This window comes from Macaca thibetana, chromosome 3, assembly GCF_024542745.1.
Source record: "Macaca thibetana thibetana isolate TM-01 chromosome 3, ASM2454274v1, whole genome shotgun sequence".
In the NCBI taxonomy this organism is placed as follows: domain Eukaryota; kingdom Metazoa; phylum Chordata; class Mammalia; order Primates; family Cercopithecidae; genus Macaca; species Macaca thibetana.
In genome coordinates this window covers 171,672,264-171,696,523 of record NC_065580.1, presented here as the reverse complement: position 1 = coordinate 171,696,523, position 24,260 = coordinate 171,672,264, and the positions used below count along the sequence as shown (strand labels likewise).

Here is a 24,260-nt window from a genome sequence, read left to right as displayed (position 1 = left end):
TCAATGTCAGTCTCTTGGCTGTCTGCAGGGTAATATGGTGAATTGCTGCCTGTGCTGTAATTTTGTCAGCTCTTTAGTAAATTACATTCAAGGATAAAGAGGACAGAGCTACCTACTGACAAACAACATTCTTTATTCTCCTTTTTCTACAGTGTACTGAATAACACCATAGAGCGTAAGTCATCATATACCCTATATAACAAATGTGTAATTACAACACATGAACCCCAAAAAATGAGCTTCAAAGAATATCATGTTTTTTTTTTTTAACAGGAAGTGGAAAGATGTTTCAGAACAGTGAGCAAAGTTTAGACGCTGAAATCTTTTAGCAGCATGATGCTTTTGAACATCTGATCTAGGTTTTGATTCTGCTAGCTACATGTATATTTTAGCCTTTGGTCTTGCAATAAAACACCAGTTGCAAATAACGTTAGAAAAATTGGGAACAGAGGAAGGAATATTTCTATTTACTTTATTTTTTAAATTCTGCATATATAAAGGACGTTGCTTGTGGCATCACTGACTCTTTGCAACAATCTTATAAAGTCGCCATTATTAGCATCATGTTACAGCAGAAGCTGTGAGTTGCTGCCAAACTTGCTTACTATCAACCTCTGAAGAGATGAAACAGAGAGTCATACAAGATCTGTTTAAATCCAGTAGCCTTTGGCACTTTAAACTTCAGAACACATTGGATTTACAGGCATAAAATTGCCTTAGAGTTTGTAATTTCATGAAAGCAAAAATTCAACTTTTCCTTAAGAACAAATTTAGCATGTATGCCTTGAAACTGGCTTATTAAATAATACGAAAATATTCATTGTGGCTATTTGACCTCCTAATGCTTAGTTTTATTTAGCAAACATCAAAACAAGATATGTATTAATCCAAAGCAAATATATTTTATTTAATTGGATTAATTATTAATAGTTCACTAACATCATACTGTTGGTATTTTTCTTTTCTATAAATGTTTTATATTCCAGCCTATTTAAAACTTTAGCAACTGAATCCTTTAAAGGACGTAGGTCACACATATTTTCAAACCAACAAAATACTAAAATTCAAGGAACATTAGACGGAATAGGGAAGATGAAATAAAGAAACTAAGACATTTACAAGAATGGAGTTCTTCTGCCACCTTGTGGTTATTCTGTGTTATAACCAGAGGTACATTAAAATATTCAGGGAATTCTTCAGTCAGTCTCTTCAGCCAGGTGTGGCCGCGTGGCTGAGCTCTGGCCAATGGAAGCTGGCCTTGGTCTTTATTGAATGTGGTTATCATGTTCCCATTTTTTAATTCCTGAATATCACAGCTAATTTTGGTATTGGCGACGACCTCTTTTTGGAAACTTTCTCTTGTGCTGGGTTTAGATTTTTCTCTCCTTGTTTTTCTCCTGTGAAACAAATAAGCATCCTTAGATTTCTAAGCATCCTTAGATTTCATCAAAGATCATCACTTCATCACATCAAAGATTTCACTTCACTCTAGCCAAACTGTCCTCCCACATTCTCCTGCAACACCTCACACATGGTCCGCTTAGGGTCTTCTACAACCTAAGGTCCCTGGCTGCAACACTCTTTCCTCTGACACCCATATGGGACCTACTCCACCTCTTTCAAGTACTTGTTCAAATATTTCTCAGTGACCACCGTATTTAGAAATGCAACTTCTGCTAAAAAACTCCTTATTATTTTATCTTACTTTTTAACAGCAGTTATAACATTCTAACATACTACATAATTTTAATACTTATTATGTTTATTGTCTTTTTTTACATGAATATAAAATCCATGAGGGCAAGGGAGTTTGTTTACTTCACTGCTGTGTGCTCTGAAACAAACAAACAAAACTGCCTGGCACGTTGTAGGCGCTCAAAAAATATTTGTCCAATTACCGAATGAAAGAATTATAACTCCTTCTGTTGGTTAAAGAAACCTGTGGTATAGTGTTTAGCCTCACAAGTATTCAGACACACAAATTAACACAAAGTATCATTTTTTTCTACAATATTAATGAGTCAATTTATATAACCTTTCAATATAATTTCTTTTTTTTTTTTTTTTTTTTTTTTTTGAGACGGAGTCTCACGCTGTTGCCCAGGCTGGAGTACAGTGGCGCGATCTCGGCTCACTGCAAGCTCCGCCTCCCGGGTTCCCGCCATTCTCCTGCCTCAGCCTCCTGAGTAGCTGGGACTACAGGCGCCCGCCACCGCGCCCGGCTAATTTTTTGTATTTTTAGTAGAGACGGGGTTTCACTGTGGTCTCGATCTCCTGACCTTGTGATCCGCCCGCCTCGGCCTCCCAAAGTGCTGGGATTACAGGCTTGAGCCACCGCGCCCGGCCCAATATAATTTCTAAAGCAAGGGAGAATTCAGTGAATTTCATACTCACGTTTTTGTTAAATTGGGAGTTATTTTTAAAATAGTTTGCATAGTCATTAAAATTTCATAACCTTTGACCCAGTAATGCCATGTATTTAGGACATGTATTGCAACGAAAAAAATCCAAAACAAACAAACAAAAAAACACATAGGTTCCATGTGGCCATTTACTGCAGTATTATTAATAATGATAATAAACTGAAAGAAACTACATGTTTAATAATGAAAATAATAAATTAAATTATGTTAACTCTATGCAGTGAACTATGTTGCAACCATTATAATCATAAGAACTGTACTAGAACCTGAAAAATTATTTATGGAACATGTTATATTACAGTGAAATTTTAAACTATGTAACTACACAGTTTTTATATGTATTTAGGAAAAGATTATAAGGAATGTGCAAAAATTAGAATTCTTATACATGGGCAATAAATTAAATCTTCTTGTTGCCTTCATTTCCCAAATGTTCCAATTTATCACCAGAGTTTTTGCAACTCTTTAGTATTTGAAAGGAAAAATAATTATCTTATTCTCAAGTGCTTGACCTTCACCTGAAGTGAATTTGTTCTAAGTTCCAAAAAGTGTTTATTACTTGCTTTTATTGTATTCATCAAGAACAATTTACATCTCTGTGGAAATAGCTTTAGTTAGAGTCATTAGTCAGATTTAGTTAAAGTCTTTAGTTAGATTTACTAACACGAAATGAGACATTTATCCAATAAATTCAGGCTGAATTTAACATTAATTCAAGAATTAAAGTGCTGTTCGTTTTTAAATGGGTGTGTTCTACCTAACTACCTGCATGGGTTTAGCTTATAATTGGTTTTGTGGATGTGACTAGGTCCATCATCCTGTCACATTTGAATAAATAGGACTGCCTATAACTGTCTCTCTTTTACACACATCTGTGCCCATCAGTTCATAGCACATTCCCCCAAAATTAATGGGAAACAGCCAGGAGAACAGGGGCTTAGACAAAGGAACTCAAGGCTTGAAGTGACCTCCTCAAAAACTGGCTTCCCCCCACCCTTTATAGCTGAACTGACCTTCAGCCCTTACCAAATCTTGTTTGGTAACCTTGCATCATCTCTCCTTCCTTACCAGCCCTCACTCGGGCTAGCCTTTAGCTTCTGTCTGATGTGGCCTGACTTACTGTTGAGACAGGTTTTTTTTTCCAGGTACCTTGCTGAGCAAAGATTTTGGTTGTGTGGATTTTGCTGTGTTTGGATTTAGGCTATGGCCTAGTACTACTGTTGTAGGATTTTCTCCTTAGTTCACCTAAGAGCCGGGTCCTTGTCACACAGCCATGAAATATTAGGCTCACAGACACTTTAAAGGGTGATAAAAATGTAATTTATGGGGCAAAAAGGAAAAAATGGGAAACGGGGACTCTCAGCAGAGAGAGAGTCCTGCTATACAGGCTTCCTTCCTCACAGATTGAAGCCCGGGTTCTAACCAGGAAGAGGACGGGTCAGGGTCCTCCGCCCTGCAAACGGTGCAAACGTCTGTGGCTCCACCCCGAGTGCGCACTCCTCCCAGTGTGCAGGGCGCCTGAAGTTTCTCTGTGGACCCCTTTCCACTTGGCTGTCTCACTACCTTACTGACCCCTATGGGAGGCAGTGCTCTCCCTTGCATTGTCTCCTGCCTGCGTAACTCTCTGCCACCTGCCCCTCCCCAAACAACACTGACAGTGTGGGGATTAACTTTTTGGGTCATCCTATTAACTCCTCAGTGTGAAAAGAAGTCAGACCAACCATTCATTGCTTCTCTTCCTTGTAAAGCTAAAGATTCACATGATAAAAATAAACAAAAACAAAAGACAAAGAACCCAAACTCTCTCTAGGGGTCTTCTAAAGACCCTCCCTAGTGGGAACATTTCACTCTTCACCCCACTGTCAGGCTTGCGGCATGGCTTACTTTGGATAACAAAAGGTGAGCAAACTTTATATTCTACATCCAAGAGAAGCTTTCAGAGCCATCACATCATCCTTCCATTGCTTTGTAGTCCCTCTGCCAAAGACTAACAATATCCTAGATAAGGGCTGCTTCTTCCACTTAAGTCCAGAAATGAATCAGAGCAAGTGTCCTGCAATGAAATTTAAAAAGAAAAAAAAGAAAAGAAAAGAAAAAGAAAACCAAAACCAAAACCAAACCAAACCAACAAACAAAAAAACTGTGTTATTATAGATTACTAAAATGTTTGGAGTCATGTGTTACCACATATAACCCAGCCAACACCTCCTGGTTCATCGTGTGGCTCCCTAACAACACTTAAGGAGACAGCATGATATAGTGGGCTCACTGGCTACCTGGGTGACCTTGGACAAGTTACCTAATCTCACTGCACCATCTGTAGCATTGAGATAATACCTACTGCGTGAGATTGTTGTAATAAATAAATGAGTATATAATAAATGCTCAATAAATGTTAGCTGCTGCATATTACAGTTATTCTACAACAGCACTGATTTCATCCTAATCCTGTGTATTCAGTATCCAACAAAGTATCCAAATCCTACAGTACTCCATCTAGGTAGATTTTCCAAATGTCTTTAATTGACCATGTCCTTTTTGTTTAGTCCCTTCATATGGCCCCTTCTGTTGGCTTCCTTTTGCCATTGTTTTTTTTCTCTTTTCTCTTTAAGCTAGCAAAGACTATAACATATCTTTAAACAGGATCCAAATACCTTTGATATGGATTGGCCATGTCCCCATCCAAATCTTATCTTGTAGCTCCCATAATCCTCACGTGTCAAGGGAGGAACCCAGTGGGAGGTAATTTAATTATGGGTGTAGGTTTTTCCCATGCTGTTCTCCTGATAGTGAATACATCTCACGAGATCCGATGGTTTTATAAAGGGCAGTTCCCCTGCACATGCTCTCTTGCCTGCCACCATATAAGATGTGCCTTTACTCCTCCTTCACTTTCCACCATGATCGTGAGGCATTACCAGCCATGTGGAACTGTGAGTCCATGAAACCTCTTTTTTTAAGAAAATTACCCAGTCTCAGGTATTTCTTCATAGCAGTATGAAAATGGACTAATACAACCTTCAGAATATTCAGCTCATCTTCACTTAATTCTCTGAGTTTTATACTTTCATATATTTCGATCTGTTCTCTGCCTTAAACCAAACTCCAAATAAATAATTTTAATTACCAAAATTTCTGCTCAAAGGACATTCTAGGACATAGTATGTTCAATTTGTAAACACTTAGAAATACCTTAAATGGTCACAAGTTATGGTGGCAGAGTCTCAAGGAAAACTCTTTTTAGAAACCATTCTTTTCTACTTTCATGTTCTTAAGGGTGGAGAATAATGTTGTTTTCTGTTTTCTCTACATGAGACAATTATACAAAAAGACAACCTTTGTTTCTTAGAAGTCCTATAATCTTTGTGTCTTTAGTTTCTTTACCGCCTTCTATTTTTCCCACGCAAAGCATCTTTAATCATCTGTGACACTGATTTTTACTGCAACCCATTTTCTGGATTCTATAGACAGAGATACAAGCTTTAAATTACCAAAATCTCACTGTTCAAAAACACCTCATTTTTCAAGGCAAGAAAATAAAATAAAAAGTTCTTTCTCAAAGTCAAAACAATTCTTTTCTGCTCAGCTTTCTAGATGCCTAAGGGCTTTTTGATTGTTCTTATTCCCTGACTTTCTAGCTATCCATCTGACCTTCAGCTTCTCTGTCAATCCAATTGGTTCATTATTTTCTTACCAAAATCATCTTCTTAAAATTTAAATTTGATCATTTTACTTTCTGGGGAAGAAAACCTCCATGTGCTCTCCAATAGCAATAGAACAAAGGTCAAATTACTTTGCATAATCCTTATCGCTATCCTTTTCTTTCCTAAAGCCCCTTCTTCCCCTCATTCCTGTGATGTCACCTACTTCCCCTTCTCTGGCCTTATTCCCTAGCTCCTTTCCAGTCTCCTCCTTTTCCTTCTAGATCTGTGAATGTAGAAATGCTCCATAAGTATGCCTTCAACCTTCTGCTTTTCTCTCTGTATATCCTCTTCCCAGAGAGCTCAAATGTTCCCAAGTTGTCCGTGATAACTACCCCCAAACACCACCTTGAGCAGTGCTACCCAACACAAATATGTGAGCTGCAAACAGAAACTACACATGTAGTTTTAAAATTTCCAGTAGCCACATTTAAAAAGTAAGGAGGAGCTGATGGACTTATTTTAATCATATATTTATTTAACTGAATATATTCAAAATATTATGATTTTAACATGTAGCTAATATTCTTAAATTGACATATTTTATATTTTGTAACTGTCTTAGAAATGGATGTACATTACACTTACAGTATATCCCAGTTAGGATTAGCCACATTTTGTTAGCCACAGTCTTCAATGGCCACATGTGCCCAATGGCTACCATAATCAACAGTGCAGATCTAATGCTCTAAACACTTTCTCCAAGTGTGTCTTTGCTAACCCACTCAACATCTGCCCAAGAATGCCCTCCCAGCACTTCAACCTCCAGGTCTAAAACAAAATACATTTCCCTCCTGCATTCCCTAGTGCCTCATAAAAGTACCAGCTCCTCTTCCTGACTTCCTTGTAGCTACCAATAGGCCCCCAAATAGACCAAAACTTGGGTTCTATAACTATTCAAATATTGAGGAAGCAGAAGGAATCTTTCAGGTCGTCCTATCCAACCCCTAGGATTTTCCTCTACAGAGGGGTTCCTAACATTTGGCTAAAGCTGTGAGCCTCCTGATATTGTAGGCAAAATGTGCCTACCTGGATTTTTCTGGCAAAAAAAAAAAAAAAAAAATCTTTAGCTTTAAACAAGAGTTTAAACACCATGACCCAGGCTCAGCTCTGCCTCTTCTCTCTTCTGTAATGACCACACCTAATTTATTACCAAATCCTGCTCATTCAGCCTTCCAGATCTCTCTAATGCAAACCTACTTCTCCCTTCCCACTACCACTGACTTAAGATTTTGCGCGTATTTCTTGGAGTGTTTTAGCTACAAGAGCAAGAGACTCTGCCAGGCATCAATGGGGCCAGTCTGCTATTACCAAAAGAGTGGCTATAGCTTGATCACACATGAATACCCAAGATAGATTCAACTAGGCTGAAAAGATTAGAAAGCAGAATCAAAACCAGGTCAGTGGGAAGATGAACTCTGACTAGTGCTGCAGCCAGACTGTAGCAAGGGATGTCTCAGCCATTGAAGAGGTCATGTCTGACACACCACTGGGGTCCTTGGTTTGTAAATCTCAGTGCTCTAAGAAGAGAACGGCTGAGTTGTGTTGTTTTGTTTTGTTTTGTTTTGTTGTTTTAAGGAACCCTCAGTATTTCCCTGTTCAGATACGTGGGGCAAACCTGACCTTCCTCTGCTGTGCTTGCATCCTTGTCAAACATATTGGTTCTCATCTCTGCAAGATATTTTCTGGCATCCTCAGGCTACCAGAATTGTGGGGGCATTGTAGGGGAGCATTCTCTGTGTCTGAGTAGAGACTGTTTCCCTCCAAAGTCTGACGATTCCTCCAAGTCTCTACCTTTTCCGGATCTAGTAACAGATTTCTGGAAGTTGGACTTTGAACTACAACCTTGACAAATGATATAGTCTCAATTCTCCACTCTTTCACTGGATTTTACTCCCCATTGCATTCTGCAACCTCTGATAAATTAAACATCCTCTTTTAAACATATGATAGCACTCCTCTTCTTTATATCCTTTTTAAATATATAATTTAGTTTCTGGGATACATGTGAAGAATGTGCAGGTTTGTTACATAGGTATGCACGTGCCATGGTGGTTTGCTGCACCCATCAACCCATCATCTACATTAAGTATTTCTCCTAATGCTATCCCCTCCCCTAGTCCCCCAGCCCCCGACAGGTCCTGGTTTGTGATGTTCCCCTCCCTGTGTCCAAGTGTTCTTATAGTTCATCTCCCACTTATGAGAAGATGCAGTATTTGGTTTTCTATTCCTGTGTTAGTTTGCTAAGAATGATGGTTCCAGCTTCATCCATGTCCCTGCAAAGGACGTGAACTCATCCTTTTTCATTGCATAGTATTCCATGGTATACATGTGATGCATTTTCGTTATCCAGTCTGTCACTGATGGGCATTTGGGTTGGTTCCAAGACTTTCCTATTGTAAATAGTTCTGCAATAAACATACTTGTGCATGTGTCTTTATAGTAGAATGATTTATAATCCTTTGAGTATATATCTAGTAATGGGATTTCTGAGACAAATGGTATTTCTAGTTCTAGATCCTTGAGGAATCACCATACTGTTTTCCACAATGGTTGAACTACTTCACACTCCCACCAATAGGGTGAAAGCATTCCCATTTCTCCATATCCTCTCCAGCATCTGTTGCTTCCTGACTTCTTAATGATCGCCATTCTAACTGGCATGAGATAGTATCACATTGTGGATTTGATTTGCATTTCTCTAATCACCAGTAATGATGAGCTTTTTTTCATATGTTTGTTGGCCACATAAATGTCTTCTTTTGAGGTGTCTGTTCATATCCTTTGCACATTTTCTGATGGGGTTGATTTTTTCTGGTAATTTTGCTTCAGTTTCTTGTAGATTCTGGATATCAGCCCTTTTTCAGATGGATTGTAAAAATTTTCTCCCACTCTGTAGGTTGTCTGTTCACTCTAATGATAGTTTCTTTTGCTGTGCAGAAGCTCTTTAATTTAATTAGATCCCATTTGTCAATTTTGGCTTTTGTTGCCATAGCTTTTGGTGTTTTAGTCATGAAGTATTTGCCCATGACTATGTCCTGAATGGTATTGCCTAAGTTTTCTTCTATGGGTTTTATGGTTTTAGGTCTTATGTTTAAGTCTTTAGTCCATCCTGAGTTAATTTTTATATAAGGTGTACAAAAGGGGTCCAGTTTCAGTTTTCTGAATATGGCTAGCCAGTTTTCCCAACAGCATTTATTAAATAGGGAATTATTTCACCATTGCTTGTTTTTGTCAGGTTTGTCAAAGATCAGATGGTCATAGATGTGTGGCGTTATTTCTGAGGCCTCTGTTCTGTTCCATTGGTCAATGTATCTGTTTTGGTACCAGTGCCATGCTATTTTGGCTAGTGTAGCCTTGTAGTATAGTTTGAAGTCAGATAACATGATGCCTTCAGCTTTGCTCTTTTTGCTTAGGTTTGTCTTGGCTATACCAGCTCTTTTTTGGTTCCATATGAAATTTAAAGTCGTTTTTTCTAATTCTGTGAAGAAAGTCAATGGTAGTTGATGGAGATAGCATTGAATCTATAAATTACTTTGGGCAGTATGGCCATTTTCATGATATTGATTCTTCCTATCCAAGTGCATGGAGTGTCTTTCCATTTGTTTGTGTCCTCTCTTATTTCCTTTAGCAGTGGTTTGCAGTTCTCCTTGAAGAGGTCCTTCACCTCCCTTGTAAGTTGTATTCCTAGGTATTTTATTCTCTTTGTGGCAGTTGTGAATGGGAGTTTTTGGCTCTCTGTTTGTCTGTTACTTGTGTATTGGAATGCTTGTGATTTTTACATTGATTTTGTATCCTGATAATTCACTGAAGTTGCTTATCAGCTTAAAGAGATTTTGGGCTGGAATGACTGGGTTTTCCAAATATACCATCATGTCATCTGCAAACAGAGACAAGTTGACTTCCTCTCTTCCTATTTGAATATGCTTTATTTCTTTCTCTTGCCTATTTGCCCTGGACAGAACTTCCAATACTATGTTTAATAGGAGTGGGGAGATTGGGCATCCTTGTCTTGTGCCAGTTTTCAAACAGAATGAAGCATTCCAGTTTTTGCCCATTATGATATTGTCTGTGGGTTTGTCATAAACAGCTCGTGTTATTTTGAGATACATTCCATCAACAACTAGTTTATTGAGAGCTTTTGGCATGAAGGGGTGTTGCAGTTTATCAGAGGCCTTTTCTGCATCTGTTGAGAAAATCATGTGGTTTTTGTCATTGGTTCTGTTTATGTGATGGATTACCTTGATTGATTTGCATATGTTGAACCAGGCTTGCATCCCAGGGATGAAGCCGACTTGATTGTGGGGGATAAGTTTTTGATGTGCTGCTGGATTCTGTTTGCCAGTATTTTATTGAGGATTTTCACATCGAAGTTCATCAGGAATATTGGCCTGAAATTTTCTTTGTTGTGTCTCTGCCAGGTTTTGGATCAGGATGATGCTGGCCTCATAAAATGAGTTAGGCAGGAGTCCTTCTTTTTCTATTTTTTGGAATAGTTTCATAAGCAATGGTACCAGCTCTTCTTTGTACCTCTGGTAGAATTTGGCTGTGAATCCCTCTGGTGCTGGGCTTTTTTAAGTAGGTAGGCTAATAATTACTACCTCAATTTCAGAACTTGTTATTGGTCTATTCAGGGATTCGACTTCTTTCTGGTTTAGTCTTGGGAGGGTGTATGTGTCCAGAAATTTATCCATTTCTTCTAGATTTTCTAGTTTATTTGCAGAGAGGTGTTTATAGTATTCTCTGATGGTAGTTTGTATTTCTCTGGGACCAGTGGTGGTATCCCATTTATCATTTTTTATTGTGTCTATTTGATTCTTCTCTCTTTTCTTCTTTATTAGTCTGGCTAGTGGTCTATCTATTTTGTTGATCTTTTCAAAAATCCAGTTCCTAGATTCATGGATTTTTTGAAGGGTTTTTGTATCCCTATCTCCTTCAGTTCTACTCTGAACTTTGTTATGTCTTGCCTTCTGCTAGCTTTTGAACTGGTTTGCTCTTGCTTCTCTAGTTCTTTTAATTGTGATGTTAAGGTGTCAATTTTAGATCTTTTCTGCTTTCTCCTGTGGGCATTCAGTGCTATAAATTTCCCTCTAAACACTGCTTTAGCTGTGTCCCAGAGATTCTGGTACATTGTGTCTTTGTTCCTATTGGTTTCAAAGAACTTATTTGTTTCTGCCTTAATTTCATTATTTACCCAGTAGTCATTCAGAAGCAGGTTATTCAGTTTCCATGTAGTTGTGTGGTTTCGAGTGAGTTTCTTAATCCTGAGTTCTAATTTGATTGTACTGTGGTCTGAGAGACTGTTTGTTATGATTTCTTTTCTTTTGCATTTGCTGAGGAGTGTTTTACTTCCAATTATGTGGTCAATTTTAGAATAAGTGCGATGTGGTGTTGAGAAGAATGTATATTCTGTTGATTTGGGGTGGAGAGTTCTGTAAATGTCTATTAGGTCTGCTTGGTCCAGAGTTGCAATCAAATTCTGAATATCCTTGCTAATTTTCTGTCATGTTGACCTGTCTAATATTGACAGTGGGGTGTTAAAATCTTACACTGTTACTATGTGGGAGTCTTAAGTCTCTTTATAGGTCTCTAAGAACTTGCTTTATGAACCTGGGTGCTCCTGTATTTGGTGCATATATATTTAGGATAGTCAGCTCTTCTTGTTGCATTGATCCCTTTAACATTATGTAATGCCCTTCTTTGTCTTTTTTGACCTTTGATGGTTTAAAGCCTGTCTTATCAGAGACTAGGATTGCAACCCCTGCTTTTTTTTTATTTTTTTAATTTAATTTTATTTTATTTTTGCTTTCAATTTGCCTGGTAAATATTCCTCCATCCCTTTATTTTGAGCCTATGTGTTTCTTTACACGGGAGATGGGTCTCCTGAATACAGCACACCAACGGGTCATGACTCTGTATCACATTTGCCAGTCTGTGTCTTTTAATTGGGGCATTTAGCCCATTTATGTTTAAGGTTCATATTGTTATGTGTGAATTTGATCCCTTCATTATGATGCTAGCTGGTTATTTTGCTCATTCATTGACGCCCTTTCTTCATGGTGTCAATGGTCTTAACAGTTTGGTATGTTTTTGCAGTGGCTGCTACTGGTTTTTCCTTTCCATATTTAGTGCTTCCCTCAGGAGCTCTTGTAAGGCAGGCCTGGTGGTGACAAAATCTCTCAGCATTTGCTTGTCCATAAAGGATTTTATTTCTCCTTTGCTTATGAAGCTTAGTTTGACTGGATACGAAATTCTGAGTTGAAAATTCTTTTTATTTAAGAATGTTGAATATTGGCCCCCACTCTCTTCTGGCTTGTAGGGTTTCTGCAGAGAGATCTGCTGTTAGTTTGATGGGTAACCTTTGTGGGTAACCCAACATTTCTCTCTGGCTGCCCTTAATATTTTTTCCTTATTTCAACACTGGTAAATCTGATGATTATGTGTTTTGGGGTTGCTCTTCTAGAGGAGTATTTTTGTGGTGTTCTACGTATTTCCTGAATTTGGACGTCAGCTTGTGTGGCTAGGTTGGGGAAGTTCTCCTGGATAATATCCTGAAGAGTGTTTTCCAACTGAATCCATTCTCCCTGTCACTTTCAGGTACACAAATCAAACACAGGCTTGGTTTTTTCACATATTCTCATATTTCTTGGAGGCTTTGTTCATTCCTTTTCATTCTTTTTTCTTTAATCTTCTCACTTTATTTCATTAAGTTGACCTTCAATCCTTGATATCCTTTCTTCATCTTGATCGATTCAGCTATTGATATTTGTGTATGCTTCACGAAGTTCTTGTGCTGTGTTTTTCAGCTTCATTGGGTCATTTATGTTGTTCTCTAAACTGGTTATTCTAGTTAGCAATTCCTCTAACCTTTCTTAAAGTTCTTAGCTTCCTTGCATTGGGTTAGAACATGAGGAGTTTAGTTCAGAAGAGTTTGTTATTACCCACCTTCTGAAGCTTACTTCTGTCAATTCATCAAACTCATTCTCCATCCAGTTTTGTTCCCTTGCTGGCAAGGAGTTGTTATCCTTTGAAGGAGAAGAGGTGTTCTGTTTTTCTGAATTTTCAGGCTTTTGTGCTGGTTTTTCCTCATCTTCATGGATTTATCTACCTTTGGTCTTTGATATTGGTGACCCTCAGATGGGGTCTCTGAGTGGGCATGCTTTTTGTTAATGTTGATGCTATTCCTTTCTGTTTGTTAGTTTTCCTTCTAATAGTCAGGCCCCTCTGCTGCAGGTCTGCTGGAGTTTGCTGGAGGTCCACTCCAGACCCTGTTTGCCTGGGTATCACCAGAAGAGACTGCAAAACAGCCAAGATTGCTGCCTGTTCCTTCCTCTGGAAGCTTTGTCCTAGAGGAGCACCTGCCAGATGCCAGCCAGAGGTCTCCTCTATGAGATGTCTGTCCACCCCTGCTGGGAGATGTCTCCCAGTCAGGAGGCATGGGGGTCAGGGATGAACTTGAGGAGGCGGTCTATCCATTAGCAGCTCTGGAGCACTGTGCTGGGAGATCCACTGCTCTCTTCAGAGCTGGCAGGCAGGAACGTTTAAGTCTGCTGAAGCTGCACCAACAGCCCCCCATTCCCCCAGGTGCTCTGTCCCAGGGAGACGGGAGTTTTATCTATGAGCCCACGACTGGTGCTGCTGCCTTTCTTTCAGAGATGCCCTGCCCAGAGAAGAGGAATCTAGAGAGGCAGTCTGGCTACAACGGCTTTGCGAAACTGCAGTGAGCTCTGCCTAGTTCAAACTTCCCAGCAGCTTTGTTTATACCGTGAGGGGAAAACTGCCTTTCCAAGCCTCAGCAATGATGGATGCCCTTCCCTCCACCAAGCTTGAGCATCCCATGTCAACTTCAGACTGCTGTGCTGGAAGTGAGAATTTCAAGCCAGTGGATCTTAGCTTGCTGGGCTCAGTGGGGTTGGGATCCACTGAGTTAGACCACATGGCTCCTGGGCTTCAGCCCCTTTTCCAGGGGTATGAACAGTTCTCTCACTGGTGTTCCAGGCACCACTGGGGTGTGAAAAAAAAAATCCTGCAGTTAGCTGGGTGTCTGCCCTAATAGCCACCCAATTTTGTGCTTGAAACCCAGGGCTCTGGTGTTGTAGGCACCCAAGGGAATCTCCTGGTCTGCAGGTTGTGAAGACCATGGGAAGAGTGTAGTATTTGGGCCGGAATGCACTGTTCCTCATGGCACAGTCCCTCACAGCTTCCCTTAGCTTGGGGAGGGAGTTCCCTGACGTTTTGCCCTTCCCAGTGAGGCGACACCCCACCCTGCTTTGGCTCACCCTCCGTGGGCTGTACCCACTGTTTAACCAGTCCCAATGAGATGAGCCAGGTGCCTCAGTTGAAAATGCAGAAACCACTCACCTTCTGCATTGATCCCGCTGGGAGCTGCAGACCAGAGCTGTTCTTATTCAGTCATCTTGCCAGCTACCCCTTTATATTCTTATTAGTGTTCCACATGGAAAAAATCCATGAAATCAAAACTCCCTAGCATTGAACTCAAGACCTCCCTGGGATCTGCTCTCAAAAATACCTTTGGATTATATCTTTTCTATTATTCTACCCAAAACTAACACTCCAGAAGAGGGCTATCAGTGCTTTTTATTTTTTGCTATTCATTTGCCTCATACTTCCCAAAGGACAATTCCAAAGCTATGTAAAATCAATAGCATTAGGTGAGAGTCACTGCACCCTGAAACACAGTCTCCAGTGTAGGCATACCAATGCATGTTAATGAAAGCAAAGAAACTGGCCATGAATAATTTAAAGTTTCTAAGTTGTCTGAACTTCTCAGGCCTAGGAGTCCTGTTTCAGATTTATAAACTCACCCATGACAGCCTTTATCAGAGCCCCTGCCCCTCCATGCAAAGCTGAATAGGCAGACAACAGTCACACTCCTTATACCAGACACTGAAACTGAAAAATGCCCCCAGATTCCTACAAATGAGACTAAAGTGCCCTCTAGACATGTTTTGGCCCTGAAGCAAATTCCCGTTTGGACGTCCTGCCATCTTCTCACTTCTACAGAGATTTAAGCCACCTGGAAAACGTTGATGTTTCACAAAGCAAAGGGACAGTGAGAACATCTACTACGTGTCTCTCAAGCAAAGGCAACGTCTCCGAGATCAAACCCTTCAGCTGTTCACTGAAAAATCTCCCGTTTTACACTAGCACTATCACTAAAAGCATGAGGTTTTGTTTCTCCCACAGACTGCTCACTCATCACAGTACACATGGCTGTCACATCATTAAGGTCCTTATCTCTACTCACCAGCATAACCAGAGTCAAACTTGAGAGAATACTGAGGGTGTTGAGTTGTCTGTGTCATTCATCAAAATGCCTGCTTGGGAAAAAGCAGCTCATTGCTGGAAAAAAATAATGCTTCAGTCTTCATATCTCTCTTTATACCTCTCTTCATACCTCTCTCTCCTCAGAGAGAGAATATCCAAAGCTGCCAAAATTCAGAAAGACTCTCTCCTTGATCTAATTCTAGTCAGGCTCCTCTAAACCCTTTAGACATCGACCTTGGTGTCCATCCTTGTCATGCCTGCATGACCCAGTTGTAGCAAAAATCCTATCAAGTCAGTTTAGTGAGAATCCTCACCCTTGATAACTGATTACAGTCCTCATCTTCACCATCCCCTAAGTGATGTCTAATCATCCAGACCTGCCTTCAGCAAGAATCGTATCAAGTCAGTTTACCCAGAATTCTTCCCTACCCCTTGTGATGGTTAATGTTAAGTGTCAACTTGATTGGATTGAAGTATGCAAAGTATTGTTCCTGGGTGTATCTGTGAGGATGTTACCAAAGGAGATTATCATTTGAGTCAATGGACTGGGAGAGGCAGACCCACCCTCAGTCTGGTGGGCACCATCTAATCAGCTGCCAGTGCAGCTAGGATAAAGCAGGCAGAAGTTAGGACAGGACATGCTGAGTCTTCCCAGCCTTCATCTTTCTCCCATGCTGGTTGTTTCCTGCCCTCGAACATTGACCTCCAAGTTCTTCAGCTTTTGGACTCTTGCACTTACACCAGTGGTTTGCCAGGGGCTCTCAGGCTTTTGATTACAGACTGAAGGCTGCACTTCCGGCTTCCCTACTTTTGAGGTTTTGGGACTTGAACTGGTTTCCTTGCTTCTAAGCTTGCAGACAGCCTATTGCGGGACTTCTCCTTGTGATCGTCTCAGTCAATACTACTAATAAACTTCCTTTCAATTAACATCTATCTTATTAGTTCTTTCCATCTCGAGAACCCTAATACAGCCCTTAAGTTTCCTCTTACTAAGTTTCCACCCATTGACTTTCACACTTCTGTTTGTCTATAAATCCCCCTCGTTTGCAGTATATTCAGAACTGAGCCCAGTTCTGTATTGAGGTCTCTTTCCCCCTGTTGCAATATCCTGAATATAATCTGCTTTCTCATGCTCTAACTTCTGTCCAGTTCTGATTGTCTTTGACATCGTCAACAAACCATTTCCCAGCACCTCCTGTTCAATCAATAAGGATTCACAGAGTTTATATACATCCTTGGGAAATGAATGAGAGGCTGTTGGTTTCTACGCAAAATTCCTTGTGAATTAGGAAAGGCATTTCGTTTAAAAATTATATTCTATAATTTGGAAAGGATGCATTTATTTATTTATTATTTTTATTTTATTTATTTATTTTACGAGATGGAGTTTGGTCTTTGGCCCAGGCTGGAGTGCAATGGCATGATCTTGGCTCACTGCAACCTCCACCTCCCAAGTTCAAGCTATTCTGCTTCAGCCTCCCAAGTAGCTGGGACTACAGGCGCACACCACCACTCCCAGCTAGTTTTTGTATTGTTAGTAGAGGTGGGGTTTCACCATGTTGGCCAGGCTGGTCTAGAACTCCTGACCTCAAATGATCCACCTGCCTCGGCCTCCCAAAGGGCTGGGATTACAGGTGTGAGCCACTGTGTACAGCCTGGAATGCATTTATTTTAAAATAAGTTTATTCAAAAGAAATATACTTATTTGAATCTGGGCTAAATATGATAGATGAAATGGTAATTTAGAATGTCCAAGCTCTTCTCAATAATGTAACAAATCTCTCTTACAGCACACATTAATATTATGACTTAAAGATCCTTTTTAAAATTCTAAAAAACAAAATAAGAAAGGAAGAAATTGAGGGGAAAAGGAAGGGAAGGAGAGGAAAAAGGCAGAAAAGATGGGAGGGAGAGAAGGTAGGACGACAGAAGGGAAATAGGAAGCAAGAAGAGAAAGGAAGTAGAGAAGGATAAAGAGAAAATGAGGTAAAAAAACAGAGAAGAAAAGTAAGAAAGAAGAAAGGGAGAAAGGAGAGAAGGAAGGAAAGAAAGAGGTAGAGAGAAAAAGGAGGGAAAAAACATCTCAAATCACATTAATATAGTAAATGCAATGCTTTATTAATCATGTAGAAAATTACATCTATTAATCATTACTTTTCCATGTGTAATTAAAATATTAAATTATTTTGCTTGCATTAATCATGGTTAGTGAAAAGCTGCTAACACCACTTTTTCTTCAAATTTTTATTAATAAATATAGGGAAAATACAGAGTTATTCATAAAATTAAAGAAAAGCTTTTAAGATGAAGGATTATAATTTGAAAGTCTTTGTACCTGTGATTCTTCCAAAACAGCTGGAAGATGGGATCTTTGTTGCCCTCATCTTATTCTGGGTGTGCAATGATGAGGTTCTCTAGATTCTGAAGTCAAACTCTGGACTCTAGAGGGAATCTGGAATTTTCGGTGCTTGCTAATAAATAACATAAATACAGCTCACTCACTCAGTCTTATTTCTTAGCAACAGCAGAAAATGCATCTGGTATGTGCCTTGCCCTCAGTAGTTCCTCAATACTCCTCACATGTGAAAAAATATTGTTTTTTGTGTTTCGGAATATTGCCAGTGAACTACAGATAAGGCAGCGAGTGTAATGAAAACAAAAATAAAATAGAAGTATATAAATAACTAAAAAGAAACACAAATTACCATTTGTTTCTGTAAATCTTTGTATATTTTGGGGAAATCTATATTTGCAGGAATTTGAAGGAAAAGTCAACATGAAACAAAGGTTTTCCAGGTATTCATTAGAGTGTCACAGGTAGGGTTCTCTGGAAGAAACATGGAGGTGGGGTTTGAGGTCACAGCCTACGAAGGGAAGGGAGGGGAAGAAGGATTATGCAGAAGCCACTCTGGGATGCAGGTGCCTCCAAGATGATCCATGTGCTTTGTTTCCTCCGAAAATAATACACTGGAAACACTTTGGGGCCTTTTTTTTTTTTTAGGCGGAGTCTTGCTCTGTCACCCAGGCAAGAGTGCAATGGGCAATCTTGGCTCACCGCAACCTCCACCTCCTGGGTTCAAGCAGTTCCCCTGCCTCAGCCTGCCAAGTAGCAGTGATTACAGGCTCACACCACCATGCCTGGCTATTTCATTTTTTTTTTTTTTTCGTATTTGTTGGCCAGGCTGGTCTCAAACTCCTGACCTCAGGTGATCCACCTGCCTTGGCCTCCCAAAGTAGGGGACATTGTTCTTAAAAAGTTAAAGGATACAAAATTAAAAAGCTAGATAGGAGGAATAGGTTCTAATGTTCTAGACTACTATAGGATGATTATATTTAATAATAATAAACATTATAGTTTCAAATAACTGAAAGAAGGATATTGAATGTTCCTAATATGAAGCAATGATAAATGCTTGATGACAGATATGCTAATTACCCTGATCTAAGCACTATACATTATATGTATCAAAATATCAATATGTACCCCCAAACATGTACAGTTACTATGTGTCAATTTTAAAAAGAAAAATAGTTTGGATGGATCCTCAAAATGTTCTATCTCATTCAGCTGCCATAAGTGACATGTATTAAAAGTTTTTGATTAAAAAGGAAACTTTTTATGAATTATGATTGTGACAAAGATTTGTTCCAGCTTTTGAATGTTCTCCTAGGCCTATCTGTGCACTCTCTTGTAAAACACGGTTTTAGCAAGAACCCTGCTAACTTTAGTAAGAACCCTCCATCCTTGACATCTAATCAGGTTCCTAACCCTCCACCACCCCCCAGATGATATCTGATCATCCTGGTCTATCTTCAGCAAGAATCTAATTAGTTCAGTTTGGCCAGAATCCTGCTTACTCCTGGTGTTATTTCTTAGTAATTTTCCATGCATGACCCCTACCTTCCACCGTGGCTATAAATTCCCTCTTGTCAGTACTGTATTTGGAATTAAGCCCAATCTTTCTCCCACTGCAAAATCCCACTGCAATGGTCCCTATATTATAATGGTCCTGGATAAACTTCCTGTTATTTAAAGTATGGTAGTACTTTAAAGTGTCATTGATTTTTTTTTCTTTAACCATTATTAGGGAAATACACCAAAATGTTAAAATTGGTTGTAGATATTTTTCTGCTTCTATGTACTATTCTTCATTTACCTGTTATCAAGAGTGAACATGTATAACTCTTAAGGAAGTTATAATTATACAATAAAATCCAACACCAAAAGGGGTGAGACAAGTGTTTATGGGGCAAAGAGTGTGAAATGAGAAAGTCTGGATCTAAAAAAATTAAAAATTAACAATGGTTTATTTTGATTAACTGGAATGATAAATAATTTTATTTTCTTTTTACTTTTCCAAATTTCTTTTTCTTTTCTTTCTTTTTTTTTTTTTTTTAACAGAGTCTTGCTCTGTCTCCCAGGCTAGAGTGCAGTGGTACAATTTTGACTCACTGCAGCCTCCACCTCCCAGGTTCAAGTGATTCTCCTGCCTCAGTCTCCAGAGTAGCTGGGATTACAGGCACCTCCCACCACGTCCAGCTAATTTTTGTATTTTTAGTCGAGACACGGTTTCACCATGTTGGCCAGGCTGGTCTCAAACTCCTCACCTCAAGTGATCTGCCCTCCTCAGCCTCCCAAAGTGCTGGGGTTACAGGCATGAGCCACCACACCTGGCCTACTTTTCCAAATTTCTTAGAGAGAGGAGTTATTACCTGTATTATGGGGAAAAAAGCAAGTCCTTCAAACACTTTTGATTTTAAAATATATTTAAAATATAAAATAACGAACCTGGTGGAGACACTAACCTTGGGTAGCTGAGACAGGTACTTCTCCGAGGAGAGAAAGAATTAAACAGTTGACATAGCTTTAAGCCTTCCTAAACTCAGGTTGCAATAGGAGCGGGACAGTTTGCTGAGAGGGACAGTGAACAGCAGTATTTGGAGTAGAGGAGCAGCCTCCAGTACAATGACTAGTTAGAGGTTCTTTCGGGGATTCTCAGGGTTTCTGAAAATGGAAATGCCTTTTCATCTGGAGCACTTTTGAAAGGGACCTCAATCTATCTTTCCTCCATGCAGGGGGCTTTCCAAGCACATCATATGAAAATTACAGCAAGTGGCATCTGTCCTGTTAACAGCCCTCTCCCCATGAGTCATTCAGGTGTTCATCACACCCACAGACCCTCCACTCACACCACCATCTCCCACCATCAAAAGTATTTGTACCAGTGTGACTAGAGGCCTGCTGGATTCTCTCCTCATCCACTGAGAGGATGTCTCTTAAAAACCACGCCAAGCAGGGTGTGAACCATCCAACTCCAAGCAAAGCCTGCGCTGCCACAACTCTGCCTCACAGACTCATAGACTGTCACTGGTGGTCACAGAATTAGTCAACAGGAACTTGACTGTACTGGGGGAAGTTTTCCAGGCCTCATCTCATCTCTCAGTTCCAAAGAGCTAATCTGAGAAATAAATTAAACCTTTTACAGTATTGCTGCTGTAAAATCAAAAGGAAAATCGTAAACGTTGTAGAAAGTACAATCTTGATGCCATTTAAAATGCCATACCTTTTCAGTCAATGCAATGCCTCGGTTATATTCTTCTCCTTTAAATCAAGTAGGTCACTTACCACTTAAAGAGATAATCTGAATATGAATACCTTCTACATTATAACACAGAAGAGATAGAGATTAAATGGATTATTTTTAAAACTTTAGAAACTTGGAATGAATAAATGGATTCCATAATATATATCTCTTTCAGAAAATTATTTTACTTTAAAATCTCCAGTGAAAGATATTTGAAGCCCATCTTTGTTTTTACCTGTATTTGGAATTCCTGATTGATTTTTCAATGTAATCTTTTAAGAGTCTTATAATGTATTCCATTTTTAAAAAAATGAATGTTTCTTTTATTTCTGAATTTAAGATATATAATCATCTTATAAGTATAAAATGTTCTAAAAAGGATTCCAATCTAATATCTGATTTTATGGAATTAATTTTTTTATTCTATACAAACAGAGTCTTAACTAATTTCAGGGAGAACGATCTGTTTGTAATTTAACCTTCAAATTAAAATCCAGCTAGCTACAAGCTTTTAGATGCCTGCCTCATGGAGAATGAGATATTTATGAGGGAAGGCTAATGGTTAAGTCCTAAAGTCTTTCCCTTGAACAAGGACAAAAGGTTTCTAATCATTGAAATTTTAAAAAATCATTAAGGAAGGTATTCACTGAACTAAGGCATAAGGGGTAAAGAGTGGCCTTTAATGAGATTTGAAGACTTGTTCTAGAATATATGTTTTGCCAGAATAAAACATGTATCTTCTGGTGGGATTTGGAAAGGTAGATACATACTGGGTTTATCCCCAGGCGTCAAGGTAGAGGAGAGGTGGGGAACAGTGCTCGATACAGGTGAGTGCCATAAAATGTTTATCGTTAACAGGTCAAAAGACAAGAAGAATGTACGAGGCAGCAAATGGGTATCACATCACTCTGAGTAACACCATGTATATTAGAGCTGAATATTCCAGGTACATTTATAGCCATTCTTGGTGTAAAATATTTTTTTTAATTTATTTATTTAGGAATGGTTCATTGCCCGCTTAAACGTAAAGCAAATGTAATTTTTGGCAATCTATTTCCCTAGTTTAAATGTGTCACTGTTGATTTGCTGAGAGCCACTCACGACACAGATGAAAGGGCATACGGCCAGGCACAGAAAGACAAAAACTGCATGATCTCACTGAAATGCAGAACTGAAAGAGTCAAACGTATGGAAGCAGAGATTAGAATGATGGTTACCCACGCTTGACGGCACAGGGGAGAATTGGGCAGAGGGGAGAATTGGGCAGAGAGGAGAATTGGGCAAAGGATACAGTATTTCAGTTACACAGAGGGAATAACTTCAAGACATCTACCATACAGCATGATGACTAGTTAAAAACAATGTACTGAATACTTAAAAGTAGCAGAGAGTGGATTTTAAATTTTCTTACCGCAAAAAAGTTTAGTATCAGTATGCTAATTAGCTTGATTTAGCCATTCTACAATGCATACATATTTCAAAACATCATGTTTTATACCATAAATACAAATTTATTTTCAACTAAAAAACCAAATAGCATATGGGTTAACACAAATTATTATTTAAGGCGCTATAAAATTGAAGCAGTTATTTCATCTAGGCTTGAGGTATTACTGTATTCTAAAACTGAATGGCTTCAAGTTCTAGAGCCACACACTGCAGGCTTAAAGTAAAAGTCTACATGGGGACCTTGAGTTTAACAGAAGAGCAGCAGATGCAGCGGGCCTGAGGGTAAGATACAGACAGTGGGAGAGAATAAGCAGGCTGGGCCAAGGATTAGCTTTTATCCGTAACCTCTAATTACAACTGATTATCTGTGATGTGACCATAGAAGAATGAAAATTATTTGCAATGAGAATCAGGATGCATGAAGTTACACTTTATATTCATATTTCTGTGTATAACATTAAATATATTTATTGCTCTTTTCTCCCACAAAAGGGGAAGTGACCCCCTTTTTAAGGACCTGCTTAAAAATATATAAAAATACAGGGCAACTTTCGTGGTGTAGGAATTGCTTTATAGTAGTTGAACAGAAGTGATGATTCCATCGGTAATTCTGCACATAGACAAGTTTGATATATCTGTTGAGGACATATGTAAAGTAAAAAAAGGAAAAGAAAAAAAAGTTCTCATATATTATAGTCCTCAAAAATGCTGGTAAATTTGAGAAAACTGAAATAAATTTGTACTTTCCTTGGGCTGGATTTATATCAGAACATTTAATATCAATTAAACAGACAAACTGTAAGTTGCAAGATAGCTGAATAGAACCCTCCAGCAATTATTCCCAAACAGGAGCACCAAATTGAAAAATTACTCATGCAAAAAAGCACTTTCATAAAAGCCAAAATAAGGTGAGCGGTCAAGGTACCTGATTTTGACATCATATCAAGGAAAGAGGCACCGATGGGGTTAGGCAAGGCAGGCCTGCCCTACATACACCACTCCTCCCTTCCCCTCCAGCAGCAGTAAGTGGAGAGAGAATCTGTGTGCCTGGGGGAGGGAGGACAAAGTGACTGTGGAACTTTGCAGTGGAACTCAGTGCTGCCTCGTCACAATGGAACACAACACAAGCCAGTGCTCACTTAGCTGAATTCTGAAGGAAACACCAACCCCAGCCAGAGAGGAAGGCTGTGCCCCAGTGGTAGGAGCTTGAGATCCAGCTAGCTCTACTACCAGCTGACTACAGGTGCCTGGGGCCCAGGATAAATTTAAAAGGCAATTAGGCCAAAAGGGCTTCACAAGGACTTTCCTGGTGCTGTGCTGAGCTTGAAGCCACTAGGCTTGATTTACCTACAACCCAGTGAAACACCAGCTGTGGTGGCTAAGGGATTGCTTGTGTCAACCACCCCCCCAACTCCAGGCAGCGCAGCTTTCAGCTCCAGGAAAAACTTCTTCCACTTGCAGAAAGGAGAGAGAACAATACAGAGGACTTTGTCTTGCAACTTGGGTACCAGCTCAGTCACAGTAAAATAAACCACAAAGCAGATTCTTAAAGCCCCTGATTCTAGGGCCCGGCTCCTGGACAGCATTTCTAAACCTACTTGGGCCAGATGGGAACCTGCTACTCTGAAGGTAAGGACCCAGTACTGGCAGGATTCACCACTTGCTGATCAATCATCCCTTGAGCCTTAAATAAACATCAGCTGTAGCCAGGTAGTAGTTGCCACAAGCTTTGGGTGAGACCCAGTACTGTGCTGGCCTCAGGTGTGACCCAGCGTAGTCCCTGCTACGACGTCCAAGGGACTACTCACATCACC

General features: G+C 39.5%; 1 protein-coding gene across 3 annotated transcripts in view; it reads right to left on the bottom strand.

The window, feature by feature from the left end:
• Positions 1–820: 820 nt before the first annotated feature.
• The window catches only part of MRPL39 (mitochondrial ribosomal protein L39), a 238,319-nt gene continuing 214,879 nt past the window's right edge, over positions 821–24,260 (bottom strand). For 2 of the 3 annotated variants that reach the window (XM_050784749.1, XM_050784764.1), the window contains one exon: positions 821–1,397. In XM_050784749.1, the coding sequence (XP_050640706.1) occupies positions 1,058–1,397 (340 nt within the window). In that variant the 3' untranslated portion in view covers positions 821–1,057. The remainder of the gene's footprint in view (positions 1,398–24,260) is intronic. The other variant, XM_050784753.1, reaches the window with a different exon arrangement.